This window comes from Dendrobium catenatum, unplaced genomic scaffold (genome assembly GCF_001605985.2).
Source record: "Dendrobium catenatum unplaced genomic scaffold, ASM160598v2 fragScaff_scaffold_231, whole genome shotgun sequence".
Classification (NCBI taxonomy): Eukaryota; Viridiplantae; Streptophyta; class Magnoliopsida; order Asparagales; family Orchidaceae; genus Dendrobium; species Dendrobium catenatum.
In genome coordinates this window covers 1,117,371-1,144,882 of record NW_021318693.1, presented here as the reverse complement: position 1 = coordinate 1,144,882, position 27,512 = coordinate 1,117,371, and the positions used below count along the sequence as shown (strand labels likewise).

Sequence of the window (27,512 nt, the reverse complement as noted above, 5' to 3'; positions counted from 1 at the left end):
TGTGTAATTGCCGAATTAATAAATCCAGAAATTCAAGGGAACTTGAAAAATTCATAACTCCCTTCACACTTGTCCATATTAGGTGTTCTTAGGCTCATTGGAAAGGTCTCAGGGAGATCTACAAAAGCTCTATGGTTCCAGACCCTGGTTAGTTCAGTCTTAGTCTTCATTTCAATTTGAGCATTTTATTAATTTCTTTAATTACTCTTTAAATACAAGTCCACCAGGTCTGGAATTTTGGGAGACTGAAATTGAACATGTTTTTGACATGTCCAAATTTTATCTCACCATTTTAAGATGTTCAAGGGCATTTCCCCAATTTTTAAGTTTAAGGGTCATGGTTTGACCCTTAAATTCAAAATGGGGTATAGACATATCCAATGGGATTTAGGGTGTTTTTTTTGGTGTGCTGATGATGTGTAGGATAAGGAGTGTACAACCACTAATTTTGCCCCAATCCAAGCTTAGGATAGACCCCTATAGTGGCTTGAAAGTGGCTTAGAGCTCACTTTGGGTGGTTTGGTTAACCACCTTAGAGTACTCCATTAGAGCTCAAATTTGGTGGGTTTAGTCCTTAGGGTCAGGTGATCGTATGGTCCAAATTTCATTAAAGTTGGAGTTCATTTGGTTCCCCAAGTAGGAGCCTCAAAAAATCCTTCTTAGAAATGGCCCGTTAACCCTAATTAATTGATAATGAACCATCCTTAATTTGTAAAATCCATTAAAATGTTTATAATTGTCCCTAATTAATCCCATAATCAATAAGAATTGAAACTCTCTTAAATTAATTTCTAGATTTGCCTTAGTTTAATCCTTAGGTAAAATCAAGGGTTAACCAATTTTAATTAATCCTAAAAATCTTAAAAATCTCAAAAGAGCTTCAAACACTTGTTTATCTGTCCTTAGGTCATTTATGGCCTTTGGAATTGATCCCAAGGAGTTTAGGACTCATTTGGGTTCAAATTCTTAAGCAGCCCCCTTAGTCGTAATAATTTAGTAATTCATACGAATATGTATAACTTCTAAAATTCACTATTAATTATAGAAAAATTTTGACTAATAAAACTTAATGGCTAATGAACTCAATTAGAATCTACTATTCCCTAAAAATATTAAACCTCCATAATTTGGTCAAAATCAAGGACTCAACATCTTAGGTGACCTTAGGTCAAAACGGGCCAGAACTTCTAAAAATCATAACTTTTCATAGAAAACTCCAAATTGAGTGTGCCACCTGTATAACAATTCATAATTAGGTCTAGTATCTATTAAAAATCTGAAACCCTTAAGATTGATTCTAGTTTTGAAAGTCAAATTTTGACCCCTTAGTTAACGTATCCGGATAACTCTTTAAAATCTGCTAACTTCTTCAAATCCTAAAATTTTCTTAATAGGTTAATAAAATTCTCAACCAACCCATTAAAATCAGTAATCAACTCCCCTTAACATTAATGCACTCCTTTAATTTCAACCAATTAAAAAAAACTTAATTAACCCCGATTGCTACTGGTAACCCAGGCCTACAAGGCTATTAACTTAGCCCCAAGGAAGGAGAAATAAACTTCACGACCTCAGTGTGAAACAAAGGTAGTAATCAATTAACTTTTAAAATACATCTAATTAAAATTCCTAATTTATTAATATTTAAAGTTTAACTTAAACCTCCCTGTTAGGCCTTAACAAATCCAAAACTCTAGAGAACTCTGATTAATCACCCAACTTAGAATTTATCAGCCACACGACCTTTTACACACACTTTAGATGATGTGCTAGGACAACCAACCCTAGATCTAGGTTAGGTCGGTGTTTACTTTACTGCTGTGTGCCGGATTTTTCGTAGTTTTCACTGCATGTTGTGGATGAAATTGCTTTGCTGTGTCTTCTTACTTTTCTGTACCCTGTGGATGGATTCATGTGTTTGGCGACTAGATTACCCTTAGGTTAGGTACGATCTGGATGTTCATATAGTTTTCTGCAGGTGGCCACGCTCATGCAGGGCAGTAAAAGTGGGCAAAATCAATAAAAAAATATTAATTGTTATAATTGCTTGCATAGGTGCTTCAGCTGCTAAAAACCCCAAATAAAAAGAGCGTGGCCAGTGTGTTTTACTTTCTTTTCTGCACATATATAACTACTTGGGAATAACTATTTCTTATTTATTAACTGCTTAGGATAACCCTGTAGGAGAGTCTAGATTTTATTTTTGATATAAATGTAATTTGTGTAATTGTCAAGTGTTGTGAAAGTTAATTTTGAGTTGAGATACATAGGTCCAAAGATTGGATTCCAAAGAGGAAAGGATACCCTTTTGGGAAGTATTCCTTTTTCCATTTGGAAATCCAAATTTGGATCACACTTCTCTTATACCCAAAGAGGAAAGAGTGGCCTTCCCCTTAAAAGGGAAGTTCCCTCTTATCCATTTGGGTAGATTATCACGAAGAATCCAAGGAGTTTGAAGAAAAGGAGTCCAAAGAAGAACAAGATTGAAGACTTGAAGATTGAGAGTATCACACTCAAAACTAATTGCGTCATTAGTAGGCTTAGAATCTATTTTATAAGCCTTTTTTTAAAATTTCAAGCATATTTGATTCGGAAGTTGTCGACCAGCATGCATTGCATTAGATACAAATTAAAAGAGTCAAAAATTTTAAATGCATCAGTTTTAGGATTTTAGCACCCAACATAAGTCAAAGGGGCCAATTAGAAAAATTTCTAGATGTCGGCCTCAATTCTCCAAAACTTTAAGTACAACGTCCCTACCACTCTTTCATAAAAGATCGGATTCATATATTTTAAATCGATTAGGTGGTTAGCTGGCTCCCCAATCTAGGTCGGGGTAAGTCCAGGTTCTGCACTGCATTAGTTAGGATCGGACGACTGTGGTCTAGTGTCCAAAATAGATTTAGGATCCGGGGCAGATATTTGATTATAAGACCCCAAATTTCGGGAATATAATCCCAAATTTCTAATAAAATGCTCAACTTCAATTAAAATTTTCTTTCAATCCTAAAATGTAAAGCCTAACACTTAGATTAAGTTGGGACACTTCCAGATGGTTCTGGAATCTCAAAGTGTCCCCTACTTCTCTTCCCTCGATTGTGTTAATAAATGTTCAACCTTGATCCATTCCCTTTTGATTTTCCAAAAGATTCTATTCGCTTTTTTTTATATCACTCCTAGAAAATCTAACAAAATTTCATTCTTATTTTAATCGAGAGTTTTCGTAGGGGACTATGTCTCCCTACGATGTAATTAACTACGAGGGCTTGCGCTCGAAGAAGATTTGGAACCACACACCTGATTTCAAAATTAATCTTTTTTTAAAATCTTCTTAGATTTCTTTGGGTAAAAGTTAAAGACCGATTGTCGTTATCATATTAGAATAATTATCATTGAAATGTGTTATCTCCCTTTGGGGAGATACATCCTTCTTTGATAAGGCTTTGGATATGAAGTCGACAATCATATTTTTTGAATACCATAACTGGATTATTTAGTTGAACTTTACCTTGTCCCCTCGTGGCCGTGTGGAGTTCTCTTTAGAATCTAGCCATGATATTCAAGATGAATTTCATAATTCTAAGTCTGAACACCGTTATGGAATTTTATTTTCATCCTTCGGGGTGATATACTTTTCTGAACGAGTTGATTCGACTTCTAGAATTAGAGTTAAATCTAAACTTTAAAATTCCCAAAGAAAACTAGTATTTTCAAAACCTGTTTTCAAAATTCCACCAACAGTCGGACTCGGCAGCAACCGTGTCAAGAAGAAGAAATTGAAGATCTTCAACAAGAAATTCTTCGACTCAAACTATTGTTGTCAAGGTTTGAAAAAAGGACAGATTGGAGCACCCTCGGCCAAGACTTTGATAGTTTCCAATCGCGGGATAATTATGCTTCAATGACAGATTCAAGATCCTTCGTTCCAACTAAATCCTTACGAACCGACGACAACGATGAGGGCATTGTAGATGATCAGATCTCTTCCATCCCACCCTCGATCGAGTTCAACTTTGAAGAATTTGAAGATCCACTATCGAAATTATCGTCTTTGCCTATCTTTGATGAACCCATTTATGATGTGTGTAATGATGACATGTTTGACAGAAATCTTGACTTTGATCAGCCCACATATGATTGCAACAAGAGCAAGAAGGATGCCCAACCAGAGTTATTCGTGAATATCATTCATGATAAAGTAACGAATGCTCTCTACCTCATTGACAATGGAATTTATATGACCAAACTTGACCACGACAACCATCTTGATACCTTCATACATTTCGACACAAAATTCTTGGAGACGATCATTGTGGATGACAATTTTCGAAGAGATAGGCTTTCTCATGCCAAGAAATATGAGGTTGAATTTAATAAAGCTACATATTCTCTAGCTGATGCTGTTATCCCTACTAATCAAAAGAAAGTTGCTTTGAGTCGATTAATCAAAGATAATATTGCTTTGATAGCAGTACTTGAAGAAAATTTTGCAACCATGTTGCTGATTGTCTTGGGAGCAGACAACTTCTTTGTGTGGCTAATACTAATGTAAATGTTTCCCAAGAACTCACAGATGTTAAGCTTTGGCAGGTTCACACCCTCTTAAAAGGATTGTAAAAGATAGCAGTTAGTGCTGACATCCCAATGTTGGTGTGTGCATATTTTAATTCTATTCCGGGCAGTGCACCTCATGCTCTACTTGCTATGGGCAAAGTAGATCAGAAGCATTCAAACTTGGTTGTTGATGCCCTTGGGATCTTATACCCTGCAAGCAAGTTAAATCATAAACTTCCATTGGTTAGCGCATACTTGTCATTTTCAAGAATGATAAGCATTGGTCTATGTTTAGAGCAACAGAGGATAAAAATGGACTCCACAACATAAAAATCTAACACCGGGTGGAAATATCCAGACCGGTTTAGCCAACCAAACCCACCTCCTTATGGTGGCCAACCGAACAGTTTCCTATGAGCCTGAAGTTCCTCCTACCCCGATCGTATGATGTCGGAGCTGAGCTGATCAATCCTATTTAACTTCAGACTAGTTTTAATTCCAATTGGTAGATATATGGTTGTTTAGGAGTAGTATTTTCTTTTAAGGCATGTAGTCTTTTATGTGGCCTAATTGTTTATAAATACTTGTAGCAATTTCTTGTAATTGAAGATTAATAAAATTAGAGTTTATTCTCTTATGTTTTCATGTATCCTAAGATTATTCTTAGGTGGTGGTTCTTGCTCCAAGAAGGAGTTCTTGGAGTGGTGTCCGGCGACCGCCACCGGATCGTCAACGTGGATTCGTCGAGCCCCCTTCGATCCGGTGTCAAGCTGATTATAGGTTTTGGTAGTGTGAACATGACTACAATGAAAATGATAGTATTGATCCTTATTTCCTACATCTGACTTCAAAGGATTCAGCCATTTCATAGTATTTTGATTTTGATTGGTCATCAATATATTATCTCGAGATATATTGAGTGGTGTACACTCCTCTTACTGAGGTTCCCGTTGTTTCAATAGATGCCTATGAGGCAGGTTATTCTTTCCTTTTTTTTCTTTCATTCTGAAAAAGAATTATCCATCACAAGTGCACTTTTGAGCTTTTCATTTATTTTCTTAAATTACATTCTGTGAGCATTTATGCCTTCATTTGTAGAGATTTGTGCCTCAATACAATGGATCAGATCAGCGTATGAATGAACCGTGTCTCGTATGAGTCCTGAATAGAAGGGGCTAGGACGGAGGCCTCCATGAAAGACTATTCTTGACAATTTAGGATCTACTCCTAAAATTTGTCAAGTGCCGATGGAAAATCATTGAAAATACTCCTATAGCGATTCTCCTTCATTTTGGCGAATCCCGGAGAGGAGAGAAGAATCCTTAGCAATTTTTTTATTGGCGACAAACTATTTAACGAAAACTTTGACCAATTTGATAAATGTATGGATCATTCTGACTGTAAGTGAATAGAATCTCATTCGAGCTTTTCCTTTGAGGATAGTAGGAAAAACTTGGCAGATGAGTGCATTTGAGGCTCGCTGGATATACATGATGGCTTTATAGTGATCGATATGCTCAAACGGGTTAGATGTGCAGTTGTAGGAATTAATGCTCGATAGTTTGAATCCCGTCGGAATGAGGTGTTGAAGAATGACTTCAGTTAGGGGTGATGACTCCTAGAAGTCCCATTGATGAAGAGGTTGTCTTACACCTCCCATGAGGAACGTCTCTCGAATAAATCTTTGTAGTTTATAACGTAGAGCATTGCGAGAGAGCTCATCAACATGCGGTCGGGCTATGTCTTTGGGGAGCTCCTGAGGAATGCGAGGTTGTCGACCTCTGTGCAAAGAATGGGTAGAACTTGATGTGTCAGTAAGTTCATTATCTTGATGTGATTACGAATGTTTCCTTATGGAGGAAGAGGAATCTGTGCATAAAGATGCTAAAGTTAACACCTTCAACTAGTGGTGGATCTCAAGGGAGAAGAATCTTCTCCTGTGGTGCTAGCGCTGGGTGCCGAGTTTCTCGCAAGACTTGAAGGATCTTATTTTGATATTCTTCCATTATTTTGGATACGCTCCTCTAGGGAAGGCTATGAAGTTCCTTCTCCAACAATGTTTTGCCTCTAGGATAAAATGAGGCAGATATTGGGCATCCATGATTTATAGACTGATTCTTGTATTGATGGGTATTAGAGCGAGAGGCTCCTATGATACAATTGCTATGTTTGTTTGCCATCGAATCAACATTTAAAATTGTAGGATAGTGTTTCCCACATACGGCGCCAAAATATTGCAGGCTAGAATATACGCGGCGATAGAGTTAGAATTTTTTTATCTTAGCCTTGTACGAATATCCAACACAGAAACAAAATAAAAAAGGAACATCATAATTTTTATGTGGAAAACCTGGAAAAGGGAAAACTCATAGGGCCATGCCTAATTGAAAGGATTCTACTAGTGTTTGCTTAGTTATAAAAGGCTGACTCATCCATGAAATTAAGGACGATCAAATTACAATAATCAGCTAAGAGGTTGAAATTCAATTACAAATGGGGATAAAAAAATTGGTGACATTCTCGTGGTTAGGAAAAAATCCAGCTTCAATTGACAGTCAAGAAGAATTTTGGCGTGTGTCGACTGTCGGGCAGAACTCCGGCACCAATTGACAGTCAGGCCAAAATTCCGGTGTCAGTTAGCTGTCGGGTGGAAGTCTGGTGGTAGTCGAGGAGGAGTCACTTCCTTCTCTTCCTTTTCTTTCTTCTCTTCTTGCTTCCTTGCTTAATTCCGGCATTGGTTGGCTGCCGGGTGAAAGTTCGGCGGTGGTCAAGGAAGAGCCTCTTCCTTCTCTTCCTTCTCTTCTTCCTTCTCTTCTCTTATTTCTTATCTTCTCTTCTTGCTTGGGGTCTCCTCTCAAGAGAAATTAGGGGTATATTTATAATTTTCTGAGAGTGGCATGACCATTAAATAGGAGGAAGATCGGGGGTAAAATGGATGTGATTTGAATGGACGGTTCATGTTGAATCCCTTGATCATGGATCATTTATTGAGCAGTTGAAAGTCTTAAAGATATCAAAATTCAGAGATATTGGGCTCGTTGGAGTCATCTCATCGAGTCGCTTGATTCATCTATAAGGACGCCATATTTGGAAACTGTTTGGAAATCAAAATTATAGTTTTAACCCTCCAAATGTGTTTTGGGTCTTTGATATGGACTCAATTGGGCTCGAATTGAGTCGAATTTGTTGTCATTGGGTTCATATTTACGAGACATTCTGTTTGACTGTAAGTTTGCTGAAATCAGAGTTTAAATTGTCTTGAATTTAATATTTGAAGTTTCCAACTTGATTCTACCTTGAGATTTGTGCCCGATCAAGATAATTTTTTGATGATATATCAATAATGATCAGAAAAATAGAAAAGTAGATAAAATGATATGTTCGACTAACTCAATAAATAATAATAATAAAATGGTAAAGTTATTTAAGTGGTGAAAATAGAATATCAAATGATAAAACATGAAAGCGATGCCTTAAATTTAGGTAGATAAATTTATTGCTAAATACATATGCTTAGAGTAATGATGATCTTAAAAACAGAAAAAATGATACGTAAGAACTTAATTTAAAAAAAAAAATGTTTATGTTTTGATGGGATTCATTTATATTTACATTTACATAAAGATATATATATCTATTATAGTACAAATATTTTCTTCATTTTAATCCCTTTAGTTTTCTCTCTCTTTCCCTCTCAAGTCCTCCTCAAACTTAGGCACGACTTCTTCAACGATTTTGATCATTAAAGATGGAGAAAAAAAATCAATTGCCTCATTGTTAGATCACTACCATTGTGACAATTATCGAATTCTTTTCGAGAAATTCTCAGACTCTGTGCTATCATCCCCTGCTTTTAGTGGCAATTGTTAAGCTCTCATAAGAAAAAAATCTCCAATGATAATCACTGTAAGGGCTAGTTCTCTAACCTCTACTTTGTACCTAATTGACTAAACAAGCGTGATTCATGCCCCGCAAGCAACCATCTTGATAAGTACATGAGATTAGTAGATACATAACATAATTTTATAATAGAGATTTTACTATTTTAGTGACTGATGAAAATACATCAAATACATGTATGCAGATAGTTTAACTTTTGTGTAAAATTAATGAGCAAGATATTTGCACATCTAAATAAATATGTATAAAAATAATCATGATTGGGAAATCTAAGATATAAATATTCACAGGGAATGAAAACAAAATAATTCTTGTTAGTATCGGAAGTGTTCAATAAATGAACAGAACTGAATATTTAATGAAATCAACTAAGAAAATAAAAACCATTAACTATCGCATGGGGGAACCACGTACGATTTCGACAGTTCCGCTCCTTAGGCTGCACCAGAGGAACATCATACACATGGCAAAGTTCCGAACCCATCGCCAGCTCATCGGCACATTAGCCACCACTCCTTTAGTGTCAAGATCGGATAATATCACGCACCGCTTTATCCGCCAGAATATCAAATGTTTCCATCCATGAGTTTAACGGTGATGCTCACAATTAATGCCGCTTTCCCTGACGGAATGCCAGATGCCTACGTCTATGACCTTAACAGCTAACATTCAAGCTCCGCAATTAATGCATCGCCGATCACGAAAGTTCAATTAGTAAAAAATATAACATTTAAATAAAATCACATTCCAAAACTTTTCCTTTAAAATTCCCCTACAATTCTCATTCTTTTATTGTCCATTACAATAAAAAAAAAGCAAAAATAATAACACAAACGTGAAATTAAAATGGGTGGATGGCGACTGCCAGAGATTTACACTGAACCGAATTCGAGAGTTACTTTGGGAACGGAAAGAAAAAATTCGGCAAATTCTGAGCATTTGTTTCCCTCACAAGACAATCCATAGCACGAATAAAAGGCAAACAGAGGGTAGAGGCTTGGTCCAGCAGCTGCAGGAGATCTGGGAGTTTGTTGGCGGTGGCGGGCCGTTGAAGTAAAACGGAAAGTATGGCAAAATAGGATTAGGCGGTGGAGGCGTTGTATACGAATTTCCGGAGCCACCACCAGACGCTGGTGGCGTGTAGAAGTATGAGTTCCCGCCGCTGCTTCCGCCAGAGGCAAGTAGTGGAGGAGTGTAGAATGTACTAGAGCTGGGAGGAGGAGGGCAGCCGCCAGGAGGCGGCGGCGGCGGAGGAGGAGGAGGAGGGGAAACAGGCGGCAGACAGGGGTTATCGCAGGAATCGCACATTGTGCAGGAAATCGCTTGGGCCGGCGAGATGGTGTTTAGAGAGAGAATTAAGAGGATGAGAAGCGCTAGGTAGATGACGCGGATCATCTCCATTCGGGTGAGAAGAGAGAGATGGCAATTACTGAGTCCGGTGAGAGTAACGGAGCAGAGGCATATAAAAAGCGGTTGTACATTTTTTTATTTGGGCCAAATGCTACTTGATCTATACGGCGGGGGAACCTCTTTTGGATCATTCTCCAATTGTCCTTAAAAGATTTTTGCACTCACACCAAATATCATTGATTTTAGTTCAAAAAATTTTGGACTAATAATGAGGGATCTGGGATATTCTGCTTAATGTGTTTTTGGTGTCTTGTCTTGCCCATGCTTTGGTGGATTTCTGCTCCAAGCCGATGAAAGTTAAATCTCGTATTAAGGAGCATTGGTCTTCTTCTTCTATTGAGGAATCATTAAGAGATCTTTCCAATCGTCAAAAATATCTCCTTTCTATGTTGGATGTCGACCCAAATAATATTGATCTGAATTACATCTTTAAAGATCTGAATTCTAAAATTGTTGGGTTCACTTCCACTTGGTCCTCGTGGATTATTTAATGGAGTTAAGCTAAGTAGCCTAATAATGATGAAGATGACCTCATATTTCTGTATTCCAAAATCCAAATGAGAAAGAATCTCAATGGCATCCCTATTAGTACGGCCTTAGATGGGAACTATAGAAGTTATCCTAGTGCCATTGATAATATTACTCAACATCCATAACCTCTAGAATCCGCATGCTTCCACGACGCCGGACCTTTATTTCTTTCATGTTGGCTCAACTATTCCTTCTCGTCTCTTTCCTATCCTCTCTGAACCTATTACTGTTGTTGAAATTAAAATGGCTATTTTTTATGGTTCTTCTAATTCCTCGCCTAGGCCGGATGGATTTAAATTCCAATTCTTTAAGTTTGGTTGGCATATTATTGTGCCCCATCTTTGCAAAGTTGTTCAATTTTTCTTTCAAGAACGGTACATCACTAGAAGTGTTAATGCTACTATCATTGCCTTAATTCCTAAATGAAGTCATGTTGGATCTATCTCTGATTTTAGGTCGATCTCTTTATGTAACACCCTTTACAAGATCATTGCAAAAAATCTGGCCTCTAGGCTTAAGCACATTATACATATCATTATAAATTTGTCCCAAGTTGGCTTTATTAACAAGAGGATATCCACGGATAATGTGATTCTTGCTACTGAAATTTTGAGATTTTTTAAGAAGTGCAATAGATCCAACTATACGTGTGGATAGCTTGACATGAAGAAAGCCTTTAATTATATGTCTACGGAATTTATTCTTGAATGAATGGCTCAAAAAGGGATTTCACCTACTTTTATTGGGTGGGTCAAGTCTTGCATTATGAATGTCCACTTTTCCATTCGTGTGGTTGGGGTGTTGGAAGGTTTCTTTCCCTCCTTTACTGGTCTTAGACAGGGTTGCCTCTTGTGCCCCTATCTATCTTGTTTTATTATGGTTGCTTTCTCCTGCCTTCTTTACTCTTCAGTGGATGAGGTTGCTTTTAAGCAAATCAATATTAAAGACTTTAGACTTTTGCATCTCTTATATGTTGATGATGTGTTGGATTTTGGGAATAAATATGATTAAAGAAAGAATGCCTTGAAAAATGTGCTTAACAAGTTTTTTGACTCTTTGCGCCTTATTGCCAATATGGAGAAAATCTCCCATATCATTCATCCTAATGTCCCTCACTCCAATGAAATATGGTTTGCTCTCAACATTCCCTCATACACAAACCAAAGTCACTTATCTAGGGATTTCTATATCTATCAAGAAAGCCTTACTTTCTGATTTCTCGCCACTTTTAGATGTTATTGCTAACAAGCTTTTCGGCTGGAAAGCAAATCTTCTTTCTTTTGCAGGTAGATTAGATCTTCTTTCTTTTACACTATATGGACACTATAGCTTATTAGATTCGAGGTGCAATTATTCATACCTAAGAGTTGTTATAAGCAAATTGATAAACTTGCCGTTAGGTTTTTATATTATGGAGACACTTTATCAAGAAAATTACATCTTTTATCTTGGAAAAACACTTACATGCTTAAAAAGGGTTAAGGCGGGGGGGGGGGGGGACGGGGGGGGGGGGGGGGGGGGGGGGGGGGGGGGGTTGGGGTGGTGGTGGGGGGGGGGGGGGGGGGGGATTGGGGTCTAGCTTTCTTATTAAATGCCATTGATTTTTTCCTTCAATTGTTTCATTATTTCTATTGACCTCACTATTCGAGGTTAATTTCCTTAGAATCTTTCTTTATCTCTTAGGTCTTCATAAACTAACATAGTCATCACCTATAGGATTTCCCTTAAGTGGATACCCATTGACATAGCATTGACTCAGCCTCCTAATTTGACCTAATTCAATTTATCTTAAATCAATCAAATTCAAATCTACATCAATCGAAGTAGGTTGATTTACCTCATTTTAATTTAAATTAAATAGACAAAAGTTTGAATTGCCCAAATTGATTTGCCTCAGCTCAATAAAAATTAAATCATCATAAATGAGATAAAATTAACTATTTTATATTATTTTAATTTTAAAATGAACACAAATTATTTTTTAAAATTATCAATTTCTTTCCAAATCAACCTTCAAATGATTCTTAAGCTTTCAAATTAAAATTAGCCCTTAAATTCCCCTTTAAATCATGATTAAATTAAACCTTCAATATGAGTCAAGATATTAGAAGGCTAAGGTTGTAATTTATCACATGATCAGTTAGGGCAGTTCAAAATCCCATCCACCTATTCCCTATTCATTCGCAAAAAATTGCAAGCTCTCTCTATTCGCAAGAAAAAAACTACCCCATCTCCCTCTCTATTCGCACGAATGAGGCCCATCTTCCCCTCCGATTCACTCTTCCATCTGGCTCGCAAAGACTATCTTCTCATCCTCTCTGGTGATTCTAGAAACTCTTCCTTTTCCCCGGTTCATGCGCGCGACTTAGACGAGCAGACTACAGAGAGATGGACAATAGTTGTTCTTGTGATTCGAGCGAGATAGATTCGGCTTGTGTGATTCAATGAAGGAGATCGTTGTGATCTCCAATCCGCAATTGCTCCACTTTCCCAATCCGAGCACACCTCGGATCATCCGTCTATACAAGTGAAGCCCATATGTAGGACCCGCCTCTTATTTACATGCAAAGGTTGTCCGTAGCATATTTTTATTTGAATTGGGAATGGGAACAGGTAAATCATTTCTCTCACTGAAATTTTAGAATTTCTAAATACAATAGGTATTATATTTTAATAATCAATGAAGTAAATACTTTGTCTTTAATCAACATATATTTCTTTACCATAACTTCGATAAAAATTGAAGTTTAAATCATTCCTATAATGTTTTCTGCCTCACGATAATAAACATATTTCAATAATTAAGATAAATATTTAAAATCATAAAGCTATACATAATATGTGTTTCAAATTTCTAAGATAATAATCCCAATATAATCAAATGCTATTCAATAAAAGGTAGTATATACCTTCATATTTTCTTGTGATAATTTTGCTTGATGTTTGATTTATTTTAAGCTACAAATGGAGGCATATATGTTATCTTGAGCATAAGTGAAAGGATCATGATATATGACGTGTTGCATGTAAAGAGAATATTGCATCTTAAAAATATTGTTAAAAGGAAAGGATTTATATGAACTTCTTTTTGTCCCATGAATGATGACTTGTTGTCACAGATTGAGTTTCGTATGGAATGTATGGAAGATATAAAATTCTATCTTTACCATTTCTTATGGTTATTTTTGAAGAGTATTGTATGTGATTCCATATACACATTTCATGATTAGTTTTGTAAGGCTCTCATGCATATGCCTTTTTCTTCAATATCAACTTTACATAATTTAGATGGAAAGTTTGGTAGCTATGTTGGAAGCGTTCTTGAATAATTGTTGAATGGGTACAAAGCTGCTATAATTCTCTTTTATCCTCCAAACTTGATTTGGAAATTGTTGATTTTGAATAAATGAATAAGTTGGAAGAGTTGCATGCAAATGAAAGTTTTAGCACTATATGATATATAAAAAAATTATAGTTTTGTGTTTTGTTGGAAAAAACTTATAAGGGACTTGTACGCGGCAATAACCTTTCTTTAGTACAACAATATACTACCATTCTAAAAGTGAGCAAACTAATTTGCATGTTCTCATATGGTGGTTTGAAAGAGAAGTTGTTAGGGCTTTTAGAATAACATGGGTTTTATGTACATTGAAGGATTTGGTGCATTCTATTAAGCTCTATATTCATGCAAGAGAAAGTTTTAGCAACTTGTTCTATACATATGTAACATGAGTTATTATATGTTGTGTTTTGGAAAGAGAGGTGATCGAATATTGTCATGCATTCATGAAAAGAAGCAAATGTTTGGTAAAAAAAATGTGTTAACAAGTGATTTGTGTTTGACTTGAAAAGTGAAATAAGTTTAAGTTGAAAAGTGAAGGTGTGATGAAGTGTAAGACTTCGTGACAATTTGAGAAGTGTGTGTGTATTTTGAAAAGTGAAAATTTTATGTTTTAGTGAAAAGTATTTATTTGTGTGTAGATTAAGATGTGATATATGTGTGCTTTGAAAGGAGATTTGTGTGTTTCATTGGAAGGTGACATGTGTAGTTGTGGAAAAGTAAAGTATTTGTTTCAGGAAAGTGTGTATTGGAAAGTGTGTAGATTTTTGAAAGATTTGGATGTAGATAAATGTTAAAATGTGTGTGTTAAAAAGTGGAACTTGAGGTGTGTGAAAAGTGGGAAGTGGAGATTGTATATTTTAAAGGTGAAAGTGTATGTTGGAAAAGTATTGTGTGGAAAGCTGAAAAGTAAATTGTTCAAATTTTGAAAAATGATTTGTATATTTTTAAAAGTAAAAAGTATATTTCAAAAAGTGAAAATTTTTGTGCTAGGGAATGATGGTATGGGTGATTGTTGGAAAACAAAAGATCTCTTTCTCTCTCAACCTCTCTCTCAGGCTTCTCCCCCTTTCTTGTGCATTGGGGTGAATTTTGGAAAATACACAATATGCTTTCAAAAGTGAAAAGTTCAAAAGACAAACAAACAAACTAGTGTGCAAGCCCAAAGAAAAGGTACATTTGGATTTTAATAATATTTTTTAATTATTTAGTTTATTTTCTTTGATTACTTGAACTATGAGGAACGGTACCGATCAAGAGGAAAAAAGGAAATAAACTAAAGGCGTCAATTGCCTCTATCCTACAGGGTAGAGGTTCTACGACCGGATATCATAAGACATTGGCTCCGTTGCATGTGAGTATTCGGAAAACTTAGATAGTCTTAGGGCTAAACCCTTGTTGTGTTTTGCGATCTCACAATCATAGGGCTTTGAAGAAACCACAATTTTATTATCATGCATTTTTTTATATTTCAATATGTAATTCAGAAGTCTTTTTTATTATGTTATTTTTATTTTATCCTATTATTTTAGATTTTATTTGGTTACTTGGAACACAAAAAATATATATTTCATGTTTGGCGACTACACTAGTGATCAGGAGCGCTAAAATATGATTTTCTTACACATGGTTTCTTTCCCTATTAGACTAGTATGGTTTTAAAATAATTAGGGCTTAATAAATTTTAATATAATAATTCCAATCAACCAGAAGACTTTTACAAACTAAACTTATAAAATGATACATTATATTAATTTATTTAGTAAAAATAAATTGATCCCTAAACTAAAATGAAATAATTATAAATGAATTTTAAAATTATAAATAGAATTAACAAGATTCGATAAAATATATTTTCCTTAAATAAATAAATAACAACATACATTAAAACTAACATAAACATTTAAAATTATAAATAAATAATAATAAATACATATAGATGATTAAATAAAATTGGAAAATTAATAAAAATTTGTAACAAACTAAATATAAAAGTCTCACTCATATGAAATTCAAAAGTAGGTCGAATATTAAGCCGATAATGAAAGAAAGTTCCATTAATTATTAAAAATTCAATAAAATATTTAAAATTAATAAATCATAAAAATTTAATAAATCATTAAAAACTCAATCAAACATTAAATTAAATAGTCAAAGAACCAAAAGTGATTAATTAAAATACCCTGAATAACTAATCTTTTTAATTAACTTTAATAATTAAAATTCAATGTAAAATAAACTTCTAAAATATTAAGGACACTAAAAATTAAAATTAAATATAAAATTTGTTTGGCATTTCAACAAATTAAACTTAATCGATTAAAAAAGTTAAACTAATGAAAAACTTAGGATATTTTAAAACCACACATCCTACTACACAAACTTAGATTTGTTTGTTATGATAACTGACTCTAGCTCTAGGTTAGACTAATTTTTACTTTCTTGCTGTTGTGTGACGGGCTATACCTTAGTTTTTACAGCATGGTGGTTATAATGATTGATGCATTTATTTATTTATTTATTTATTCCTATAATATGAGAATTGATGTGATGGGCGATAAATTACATCTAGGTTTTGAATGATCTGGATGCTCACAAAATTATTTTTAGGTAACTATGCTCATGCAAGGCTAAAATAAAGGGGGAAAATTAAATATTTAAATTGACATATTTTCTACAAGTGTAAAATGTTAAGCCCCTTAAAACTAAAAGAGCATGGTCAAGTGTTGCTGGTGAATTTAATTTAAATACAAATATATAACTACTTAGAATAATTTTTATTATAATTGTTTAGGATAACCTTGTAGATGATCTATATTTTCTTTTATGTTGAGATGTAATATAAATGTATTTGAAAGAGTTATAATGTTAAAGTGACTTGAAATTGGGATATGACATCTAACTTGAAATCCAAATAGGAGAAAATATCCCTTTGGGGAATTTTTCCTTCTACTTGGAAAACCAAGTTGGGATGATTTTAATATCCAAAGAGAAAAGAAAATACCTTTTCATGGATGAGTTTATTTTAATTTATATATCTAGACCTAGTGGATTCAAGAAGCTCACGAAAGGAAAGAAGGAGAAGGAGAAAAGATGAAGAAATGAAGAAAAGATTAGATATCCCATTTCAAAAATTACTTGCATCAGTCTTAGGTTTGGAATCGGGGTTTATTGTTAGTGGTATTTGGCCACTTTACTTTTCAACAAATTCTATTTTTTAAATAAAGTGACACATGACATATGTGTTACGGATCAATGGTTTATGATTTTGATGATAGCAAACTTTTTTATTTCTCTACGACTGCCTTATGTACTGACATTTCAGGTTCACACGATCAGACTGCAATTTGGAACCAGCTCAAGTTTGGGTAGACTAGGTCTGAGTCAGTTTGTACACTTTTTTCTTTCTTGAGTCTATTGTATTTATTGTGGCTCCTGATGCTTTGTAACGTATAAGAGTATCTGACTGTTCCCTAGAGTTTACTGTTTTTGTTAATATCGTTCTGGACGACATTTATATCGGTCGGGACGATCTGTTTAAAAGCAGAAACCCTAATTAGTGCATCCTCATTAAAGCAGCCGTCATTGTGCAAAACACATCGTCCTGGATTATTTTGTATCGACCAGGACGATAGGTTCAAACAGAAAGAATCTGCCGCCATATTTGTTTAGAAATAACTTATTTTTGGACATCGTCCTGGACTATAAAATATCGTCACGGACGATCCAGAGCAATTTTTCCAAAATTTCTCTGGCAATTTTGGAAAGCAATTAATGGTGATTTCGTCTATGCCGATTGCAAGATCGTCCGGGATGATTAGACATCATCTCGCTTCATTTCAGGGTGATATTCAAGACGATTTTCCTCATATTTGAACTAATCGGCCAGGCATATATCGTCCTGGACGATAATGTCGGCAACTTGCATTAATGAGCTCATTTTTAGCTCTTCTATTTAAGGTATGACAAGGCACTTTGTAAGTGTCTTTGGCATCCATTGTAGCTTCGTTCTTGTGGGGGAAACTTGAAGAGAGAGCTTGAAAGGGAGAGAGAAAAGGGTGGAGTTTGAGAGGGAGAAGATCCTGTGCGGGGGATTTAGGGTTTAGGTGAGGGGGAGGAACTCAAGGGAGTGTGTAGGGGATTCCACACGGTTGCTCTGGCAAACTCGCACCTTAGTTCCATCGAATTCAAGGCTTGTCTCGTGGTAAGTTCACCAAAGAAGAAGATCTCTTTGGTGTCAAAGGACCCGGCGACTCCGCCGCACCGGGGAAGGTGGAAGTGATTTTGTAAGGGCTTCTCCGCCTAGCTGTGGGGGCTAAAGGAGAGACACTTGTTTTAGTGCAATACTTGGAGGGTGCCTCCGAGGAGTGGACGTAGGTCAAGGTTTGACCGAACCGCTATAAATCCAGTGTGTTCTTTTCTTATTATCGCTTTCGCATTTATTTTTCTTTCGCACTTTGTTTGTGGTGATTTTGGTTGGAGTTTTATCTTTTGTTTTAAAGTTTTCCAATTCACCTCTTTCTTTATTTAGCTTTGGGCCAGTTCTATAGAGCCTAACATCCCTAACAAACTTTCAAGTGGTATCAGAGTAAGTTTTCATAAAATAAGTTTTTATAAGTTTTTGAATTTCGATCCATGGCTAATCGTACTATTGTGAAAGGTTATTCAATCACAAGACCTCCTTTATTTGGAATTATGTCATTTGATTTTTTGGAAAACTCGCATGTCTATTTTCTTGCAATCGATTGATTTTCGCATGTGGCATATGATTTTAACTGGTTATTCATCACCGTCACGTATTGTTAATGCAGTTAAAACTGATATTCCTTTTAATCAATGGAATCGGGAAGAACAAGTAAATGCTCAATTGAATGTAAAATCTTTAAACTGCTTTTTTTGTGCTTTAAATTCTGATGATTTCATGTTATTATCCACGTGCACTACTGGTAAGGAAGTTTGGGATAAACTATACACCATATACGAAGGCACTACTGAAATCAAGCAATCCAAGTTGAATTTATTAATGTATGATTTTGAACTGTTTTCGATGAAACCTTATGAGATGATCTTAGACATGTACACTAGGTTCATTCAAATTGTAACATCATTGCATGCCTTAGGAAAAGAATTTTCAAATTTTGAAAAAGTCAATAAAATTCTTCGTTGTTTACTTGAAAAATTTGATGCCAAAGTAATTTCTATTTGTGAATCAAAAGATTTGAATGATTATTCTATTGATAATTTGATTGGCTCACTCATTTCCTACAAGCAAAGTTTGAGTCAAAGACTTTTGGATGCAGGTGAAACGATTATTCTAAAAACTGAAGATACAGAAAGAGATACCTTAGTTGGTGACGAATGCAATTACTTGTCAAGCAAATCACAAAGCTCACCAAAGCATAAGCAAAAGTGGAAAAAAGGTAAAAGTTGTAAGGATGTTCATACTTCTTTTGACGTTATTTGCTTTCGATGTAGGAAGCCTAGACATATGAAAAATCAGTGCCCTAATTTAATAATTCTTTCTACGAAAGAAAAGGGCAAGGCGAAGCAAAATTTAAACTAGGAAAATAATGAAAGGCAAAAAATTTCATGGGCAGATCTGGTTTCTGAAGCATCGGACCAGGGGAGAGATAATGGTTAAAAGCCTTTCATGTTTTTGTGTTATGTTTTCATTTTTTATGTTTTTTATTTTTATTTTGTGTTTTTATTTTGTTTATTCTTTAAAATTTTTATTTTCGTGAAAGTTTTTCTCTGATCAAGACACACATTCACTTTTCTAAAAATGAAAAATCTACTTTTTGTTTTTTCTTGAAATCTTTAGTAAGTTGTGATTGACTTCTTTAAAATAGTCAGAGGAAGGGAACTCATGATTTTGTTTCTCTTTCTCTCTTCTTAAAAAGGTTATTTTACTTTTGATTCAAAATATTCATCATATTTTAAATTGGATTTTGAAACTGATTTTTTATCTCCCTACATTTTTTCTATCACATAGGAATCTTTTGCAAGATTATTGAATCCACCATAAAATTTTCTTAATCAAGTTGTTCGTGTTGTCAATAATTTGGGTTTGCTTTAGTTTTGAAAATATAAGAAAGAAAGTATATTTTTAAAAAATAATTAAAAAAAAGTGGCCAATGATGTCAAACCAAAAGATGCGCAATGATGCCAAATTAAAAAAAAAATACACAAATTGTAAAAAATGAAAAGATGCTCAAAGAGCCATTCAAGTGATAAAAAGCATAAAATGAGCCCACAAAAAATATATGCTTATTTTTCTTATACTACTAAAAAGTTAAGAAAATCCTTGATATGTTCGAAACTTGTGCTTGAAAATTTTGGTTTCTAATTCAGCAATTCGTGCATTGATCTTCTATTAGATATGTTTTATGAAAGGATTTTTTAAAAATTAATGTTTTTTTTCCCGTTTATTTCTTGATTTGGATACTGAATTAAAAAGTTTGTTTTAGCTTTTAAAAGAACTTGAGCTTGGATTAACAATTTATGAATTTCTTACTTTTTCTGGATTATGCATTGTCAATCCAATTCTACTAAGTTTTTTGATTAAAACCAAGAGGTAACTTTCTCATTTTAAGAATATTTACTTTTTCACTAGATCAGGGAACGTTTTTATCTTTTGTTCATTTTATTTTTTGTGCCTCTTCTCTTTTTGATAATGTCAAAGGGGAGAACATAATGTTGAATTTGTATCATTTTTTTTTTCAAAAAATTTAAACAACAAAAATATTTTTATCTCCCATATTTTTTAAATGAGTTTATTCTAGTGAGGGGGAGATTAGGAGATATTACTTTTTTGAAAATTTAAATTGAATTATTTGCCATCATCAAAAAGGGGGAGATTGTTGCGGATCAATGGTTTTGTTGCAAATCTATTTTCATGGCTTATGTTTTGATGATTGACAAACACTATTTCTCTTGGACTGCTTGTTGCTTCTAATTTTTCAGGAATCGAAGATCGGACGAACAGACAAAGCTAGTTCAGGAGTGCGTAGGTTTAGGGTTGAGTCAGTCTGTAACCTTTTTTTTCTTCTTGAGTCAGTTTGTAATATTCAAAAGACTGATACTAAGTAACCCTACACACACACACTTGAGAGATTTAGAATCTCTATTTTTTCTCACATCAGCCAGGTCGATCCCTTGGATTATCCTGGACGATCAAGTTCAAAACAGAGACTCTAATCAGGATTCTTAATTAAGGCAGCCAACATTAACATATCGGCCTGGACGATACGTGTATTGGCCAGGATGATAAGCTTAAAATAGAAAGAAGTTGCCGCCATAGACAATTAAGGTATACTGTATTTTTAAATTATCGGCCAGGACGATCACCGATCGGCCTGGACGATATTCACAAATTATGCCTTAATTAATCAGGAAATCAAGGGAGTAATTAAGGATGATTGATAGGTTGGAACAATAAATATCGGCCAGCTCGTATCCTAGGCTATTGTCAGGACGATTTTCCCATGATTTGAACTGATCGGCCAGGACGATCGTGAGATCGTCTTGGACTTTCAAGCCAATTTTCAATCGTCCAGCTTTGTATCCAGGGCGATGCTCTGGCCGATCTTCTGAGTTTTGTACTGATCGGCCAGGCCGACGTCCATATCGGCCTGGACGATAAAGTCGGCAACTTACAATTAATGAGCTCCTTTGAAGCTATTATATATAAGAGCTCTTGTTCTACATTTTTAATAACCATTGGCTGATGCCTTGACCTGAGAAGACCTTGAGGAGAGAAAGAGAGAGAGGATCTTGTGAGGGGGAGCTTATGAGTGGATTCACAAGGGTTGCTTCAAGGATCGCTCTGCTTCTTCTTTGTCTAGAGTTTCTCATCCGTGGAAGGGTCGGTAGAGGTAAGGAGTTAGCTTTTGGTTGTGGTTCTCTGCCAGCTTTAGGAGGAAGCAAAAGGAGAGAGGTTCTCTGCCTTGCCGAGGTGGCAAAAAGGAGGTTCTTGTGAGGGCTTTTCCGCCTAGCCTGAGGGCTAAAGGAGAGTCACTTTTTGTAGTGCAATACTTGGAGGGTGCTTCCAAGGAGCGGTTGTAGGTCGAGTTGACCGAACCACTATAAATTTTTGTGTTCTTATTTTTTGCCTCCGCACTTTTAATTCCGCATTTATTTTTGTGGTGTGATTTTGGTTTATACAATTCTTATTCTTTGTGAAAAGAAATTTTAAAATACCAATTCACCCCCCCTCTTGTTTAGCTTGGGACTAAGTTCATAGGGCTTAACATCCCTAACTAACTTTCAGGTTTATGATTTTGATGATCTTAAACATTTTTATTTCTCTACGACTGCCTTATGTACTGCCATTTCAGGTTCAAATGATCGGACTGCAATTTGGAACCATCTCAAGTTTGGATAGACTAGGTCTGAGTCAGTTTGTATACTTTTTCCTTTCTTGAGTCTATTGTATTTGTTGTGGCTCCTGATGCTTTGTAACGTATAAGAGTTTCTGACTGTTCCCTAGAGTTTACTGTTCTTATTAATATCATCATGGATGATATTTATTTCGGCCGGGATGATCTGTTCAAAAGCAGAAACCCTAATTAGGGCATCCTCATTAAAGCAGCCGTCATTATGCAAAACACATCGTTCTGGATGATTTTGTATCGGCCAGGACGATAGGTTCAAAACAGAAAGAATCTGCCACCATATTTATTTAGAAATAACTTATTTTTGGACATCGTCCTGGTGGATCGTCCTGGACTATAAAATATCATCCCGGACAATCCAGAGCAATTTTTCCAAAATTTCTCTGGCAATTTCGGAAAGAAATTAATGGTGATTTCGTCCAGGCCGATCGCAAGATCGCCCGGGACGATTAGACATCATCCATCTTCATTTCAGGGCGATATTCAGGACGATTTTCCTCATATTTGAACTAATCGGTTAGGATGATATGCCTATCATCCTGGACGATAATGTCGGCAACTTGCATTAATGAGCTCGTGCTTAGCTCTTCTATTTAAGCTATGACAAGGCACTTTATAAGTGTCTTTGGCAGCCATTGTAGCTTCGTTCTTGTTGTAGAAAATTGAAGAGAGAACTTGAAAGGGAGAGAGGAAAGGGTGGAGTTTGAGAGGGAGAAGATCCTATGAGGAGGAGGAACTCAAGGGAGTGTGGAGGGGATTCCACACGATTGCTCCAGCGAACTCGCACCTTAGTACCATCAGATTCAAGGCTTGTCTCGAGGTAAGTTCACCAAAGAAGAATATCTCTTTGGTGTCAAAGGACCCGGCGACTCCGTCGCACCGGGGAAGGTGGAAGTGATTTTGTAAGGGGTTCTCCGCCTAGCTGTGGGGGCTAAAGGAGAGACACTTGTTTTAGTGCAATACTTGGAGGGTCCTCCAAGGAGTGGACGTTGGTCAAGGTTTGACCGAACCACTATAAATCCGGTGTGTTCTTTTCTTATTATCGCTTCCGCAATTATTTTTCTTCCGCACTTTGTTTGTGGTGAATTTGGTTGGAGTTTTGGTTTTAAAGTTTTCCAATTCACCTCTCTCTTTATTTAGCTTTGTGCCAGTTCTATAGTGCCTAACATCCCTAACAAACTTTTAATATGGACTTTGGACATTATATTTTGGATAATTTAATTTGATTGTTTACTTTATCTACATAGTAGAAATTGCTTATTTTTTCTATATTTTCTTGTATGTCGTGTTTTGTTTTAGCTTGGATACAACCAGAGTTTTGTGAGGGTACGAATAAAGTCTTTTATACTTAAAAAATTAATAAAATTCTTAGGCTCACATAGAAACTGTATTGATTGAGAAGTAAGCTCACGACCGCTAATAGTTGGCATATATGCATATTATTACTTTTTCTTTCTTGTTAGGCACCTCCCCGCCTGCGGGTTCTAGCAAATCACCTATGTTATGATGCAATTCTATCAAAGGAATGTTGTGGAATCTCTAGGAAAAATATATTTACTAATCATGATTTTAAAACTAATTCATAATCATTTAATGTATTTGATTCAATTAGTATGATTTGCATTATATACAAATTAAAAGAGTTTAAAATTTAAATTACATTTTATTTTGAAACATCATTTACCCTATATAAGTTTAGGGGCCAGTTAGAATTTATCTTAGATGTGAGCCACTAATTCCTCAAAACTTAAATAAAGACCCTACCCATCTTTATTAAAGGGATCGGATACATAGTTTTAAATCACCTAGATGTTTAACTGGTTCCCCAATCTAGGATAGGGTAACTATAGATTTATATTTCATTAGGTAGGTTTGGGTCACTAATTTGTAGTACCTAATTTAGATTTATGTTCTATAGTATATTTCAAATCTTAAGTCCTAGCCCTCCAGAAATATAGTTCCAAATCTTTAATAAAATGTCAACTTAAATATTAAAATTCTCTCATAAAATATAAAGCACAATATAAGGTAGATTGAGGTTGCCTCTGAGCTTCTCAGAATCCAGCACTTCCTACTTTCCCCCTTTGACTTATTAAGAATTATTCAATGTTGAGTATTCTCCTTTTCAAATTCCTACTTCTTTTCTTATCTTTTACTTTGTAATCAAAGGGTACAAAATTGTTACTTTAGTTGAGAGTTTTCTTAAGAGCACCCCTTCTCAGATGCAATTAACTATAAGGGCTTGCCCCTATATAGATTTAAGAACTTCAAATTAAAATAAACATTATCTTATTCCTATAAAATAAGGTAAAATTCTTTAGGAACATAAATATCTTTTAAGAAAAAACCAATTCTAAATTTAAATATACTTGAAAAATGTTATTATTATCTTTTTAGATAATATAATATTTTACTTGTTATATGTGGGAGTTCAGATAAGCACACCCCATTAAACCAATGATCCTACATAAGAAAGATAGGAGAATTTGTATTCACATTAAAAAAAAAAATTTTCCTTTCGCATTGCTAGCTGTATCAAAAATACTTTTCCACATAGGTGATGTCAAGGATTGAGTAGGTTTCCAAGGAGAGCATTACTTGTGGAAGAACCAAGCAAGAAGATGGGATTGAGAATTATACATCCTTAAAATTATGGGGAAAAAATTAACGTAGCTTCGCAAATTTCATTTTCTCTTATCTTATAAATTAATACTATATGGAGAATAAATTACAGTCTCGAGATATTAACACAATATTCTATAGTGGATTTAATATCAAAATAGAGTTTTAGGAAAATGATATTTATATGATCAAACACAATTTAAAGAATAACATATCATCTCAAAAGATGTATACAAAATTTTATAGAGTGTGTTTAAAAATAGAAATACAATTTTGAAAATTTATCCATTTTTTTGATTAGATGTGACAAGGAGAGTATTATATCGTCTTAAAAGATACACATAATATTCTTCAAGACATCTAAAAATAAGTGGGTTTTATAAAATTCATCATTTCTAATTGAACTTGTGGTATGCTTCCTCATCCTTAGTAGACAAAAAAATGATAATTGTGGCGACGACAGGAAGAAGAGCTTCCTAGGAAGTCGACCGCATTTGCTTGAGCTTGCCATCGGTAAGAACAAGTGAGAGTGAGTGTAGTGAGGAGAGGATGAGTGAAGTGATCTTAGTTCCTCTCCAATTTACAGAATTTTTAACTGATCATACATTTTAATAGTGGATCTTACAATATGATAAGCAATTATGTCATCTGGATAAATAGTTGGGAAAAGATGGTCAAATCATATAGTACAATCAATATCATACAGTACAATCTGAAGGAATTATGTTCCTCCCAAGGAGTCATTGGTACGATCTTTGACAAAAATTTATTTGTATAGTACGAAAGGGTGTTATATGTACCAATCAACTTTAATTCATCTCAATCCATTTGTACATGTGGATCGTACAGTATAAAAAAATAGATATTATACAGTACGAAGTACAGTTATATCGTACCAAATGATTTGAATGCACTGCCACGTGGATCGTACAGTACGATATGCAAAGAAGAATTTGAATTTGGACCGTTGGTTTAACAGAGGGTTGTAATTTGTGCAGTTTGGATAGATCGTACAGTATGAAAGTGAATCGTACAATACGATGGGGAAAAAAATGTTAATTTTGGGGTTCAGTGTGGTGAGTGTGTGACGATCAAGAAACACCTTAGACTATTGATTTTTTTAATTGATTTTGTTTTTTTGGATCACGTATGAATGTCTGTGACATCAAGTCTTATCCTCAAAGTACTAAAGGTATCGTAGGCTAGTGGTTTCATGAATATGTCTATTAATTGATCTCATATAGTTATATGTTGTAATTATGTATCTCCTTTAGCTACATGATCTCTTATGAAGTGATGTCTAATGTCTATGTGTTTTGTTCGAGAGTGTTGAATTGGATTTTTAGATATGCAAATTGCACTCATGTTATCACACATGATTGAGATGGTTCCTATGGATAATCCAAGATTAAGAAGTTCTTGTTTCAATCATAGTACTTGTGCAACACAACTTCCAACTGGTATATATTATGCCTCGACAGTAGAGAGGGCTACCAAATTTTGCTTTCGACTAGACCAAGAAACTAAAGATTGTCCTATGAATTGGCAGGTGCCAGAGGTGCTTTTTCTTTCTACCCTACATCTTACAAAATTAGAATTTGAGTATCCTAAGATTATAAAGGAATTGTTGTCCCAAGGATACCAAATTCCTAAGTTCGGGTGCCTAGTAGATATCTAAGGACTCTCTTGACCGTAGTTAAGTGAGACTCTTTAGGATTGACTTGAAATCGGGCATAGAGGCACACACTAAACATTATGTCTAGTTTACTAGAAGATAAGTATAGGAGAGATTCGATTATTCCTCTATATTTTTTCTAGTCTATTGATTATCCATTCAAGTCTCCGTCTAGTTGAATCGTTGAGCTCATTGGAGTGTTCATGGGCTCAAAACTGTTCATTTTATATTTTTTTAGAATATCCTTAATGTATTTTGTTTGGATAAGAACTATTTCATTTTTTCTTTGTTTTACACTAAAACCAAAAAAATAAATAAGCTCTTTCATCATGTTAATTTCAAACTCATTACTCATTATTTTTTAGAATTCATCACATAAGATTTTATTTGAAGATCAAAACAAAATGTCATCTACATAAATCAAAATAATGAGAATTTCCTTTTTATCTTTTATAAAAAGAGTGTGGTGTCCACACTACCCTTAAAAAATTCTATATCTAGTAAGAATGAGCTAAGTCTTTCATACCAGGCTCTAGGTGCTTTCTTTAACCCATATAGTGCCTTTTTTTAATTTGAATACATGATTTGGAGATTATGAGCTTTCAAATTCAGCAGGGTTGCTCAACATAGATTACCTCATTTCAAAAAGCACTCTTTACGTCCATTTCATATAATTTAAAACTTTTGAAGAAACCAAAGGCTAAGATCACCCTTATGGCTTCTAGTCTAGCTACCATGGCAAAGGTTTCTTCAAAGTCTTTGGCTTCAATTTGGTCATATCCTTTAGCTACTAGTCTTGTCTTATTTCTTACTATGGTTCCTGAGTCATTCACCTTATTTTTAAAGACTCATTTTATTCCATCTACAATCTATTCTTTAGGTCTCTTGACTAATTTCCAAACATCTTTCATAGAAAATTGGTTCAATTATTCTTGCATTGCTAGGATCCAGATTTCATCTCCTAAAGCCTGATCTATACTTGTGGGTTCTACCATAGAGATGAATGCCGGATAACTACTCTCCTAAGATCAATTCTTTAGGATGACTAGATGAATATCTCCATTCTCTAGGCAAGTGTTCTTGAGGT

General features: G+C 34.8%; 1 protein-coding gene across 1 annotated transcript; it reads right to left on the bottom strand.

Moving 5' to 3' along the window:
• Positions 1–9,326: 9,326 nt before the first annotated feature.
• On the bottom strand, positions 9,327–9,855 carry LOC110106417 (leucine-rich repeat extensin-like protein 6). Its single transcript, XM_020836320.2, has one exon. The coding sequence runs from the start codon at positions 9,853–9,855 to the stop codon at positions 9,403–9,405; it is 453 nt and encodes a 150-aa protein (XP_020691979.1). The 3' UTR covers positions 9,327–9,402.
• Positions 9,856–27,512: the final 17,657 nt, after the last annotated feature.

Excerpts from the sequence above, each read along its gene's own strand:
- LOC110106417 (XM_020836320.2), bottom strand. The coding sequence starts at position 9,855 with ATGGAGATGATCCGCGTCATCTACCTAGCGCTTCTCATCCTCTTAATT.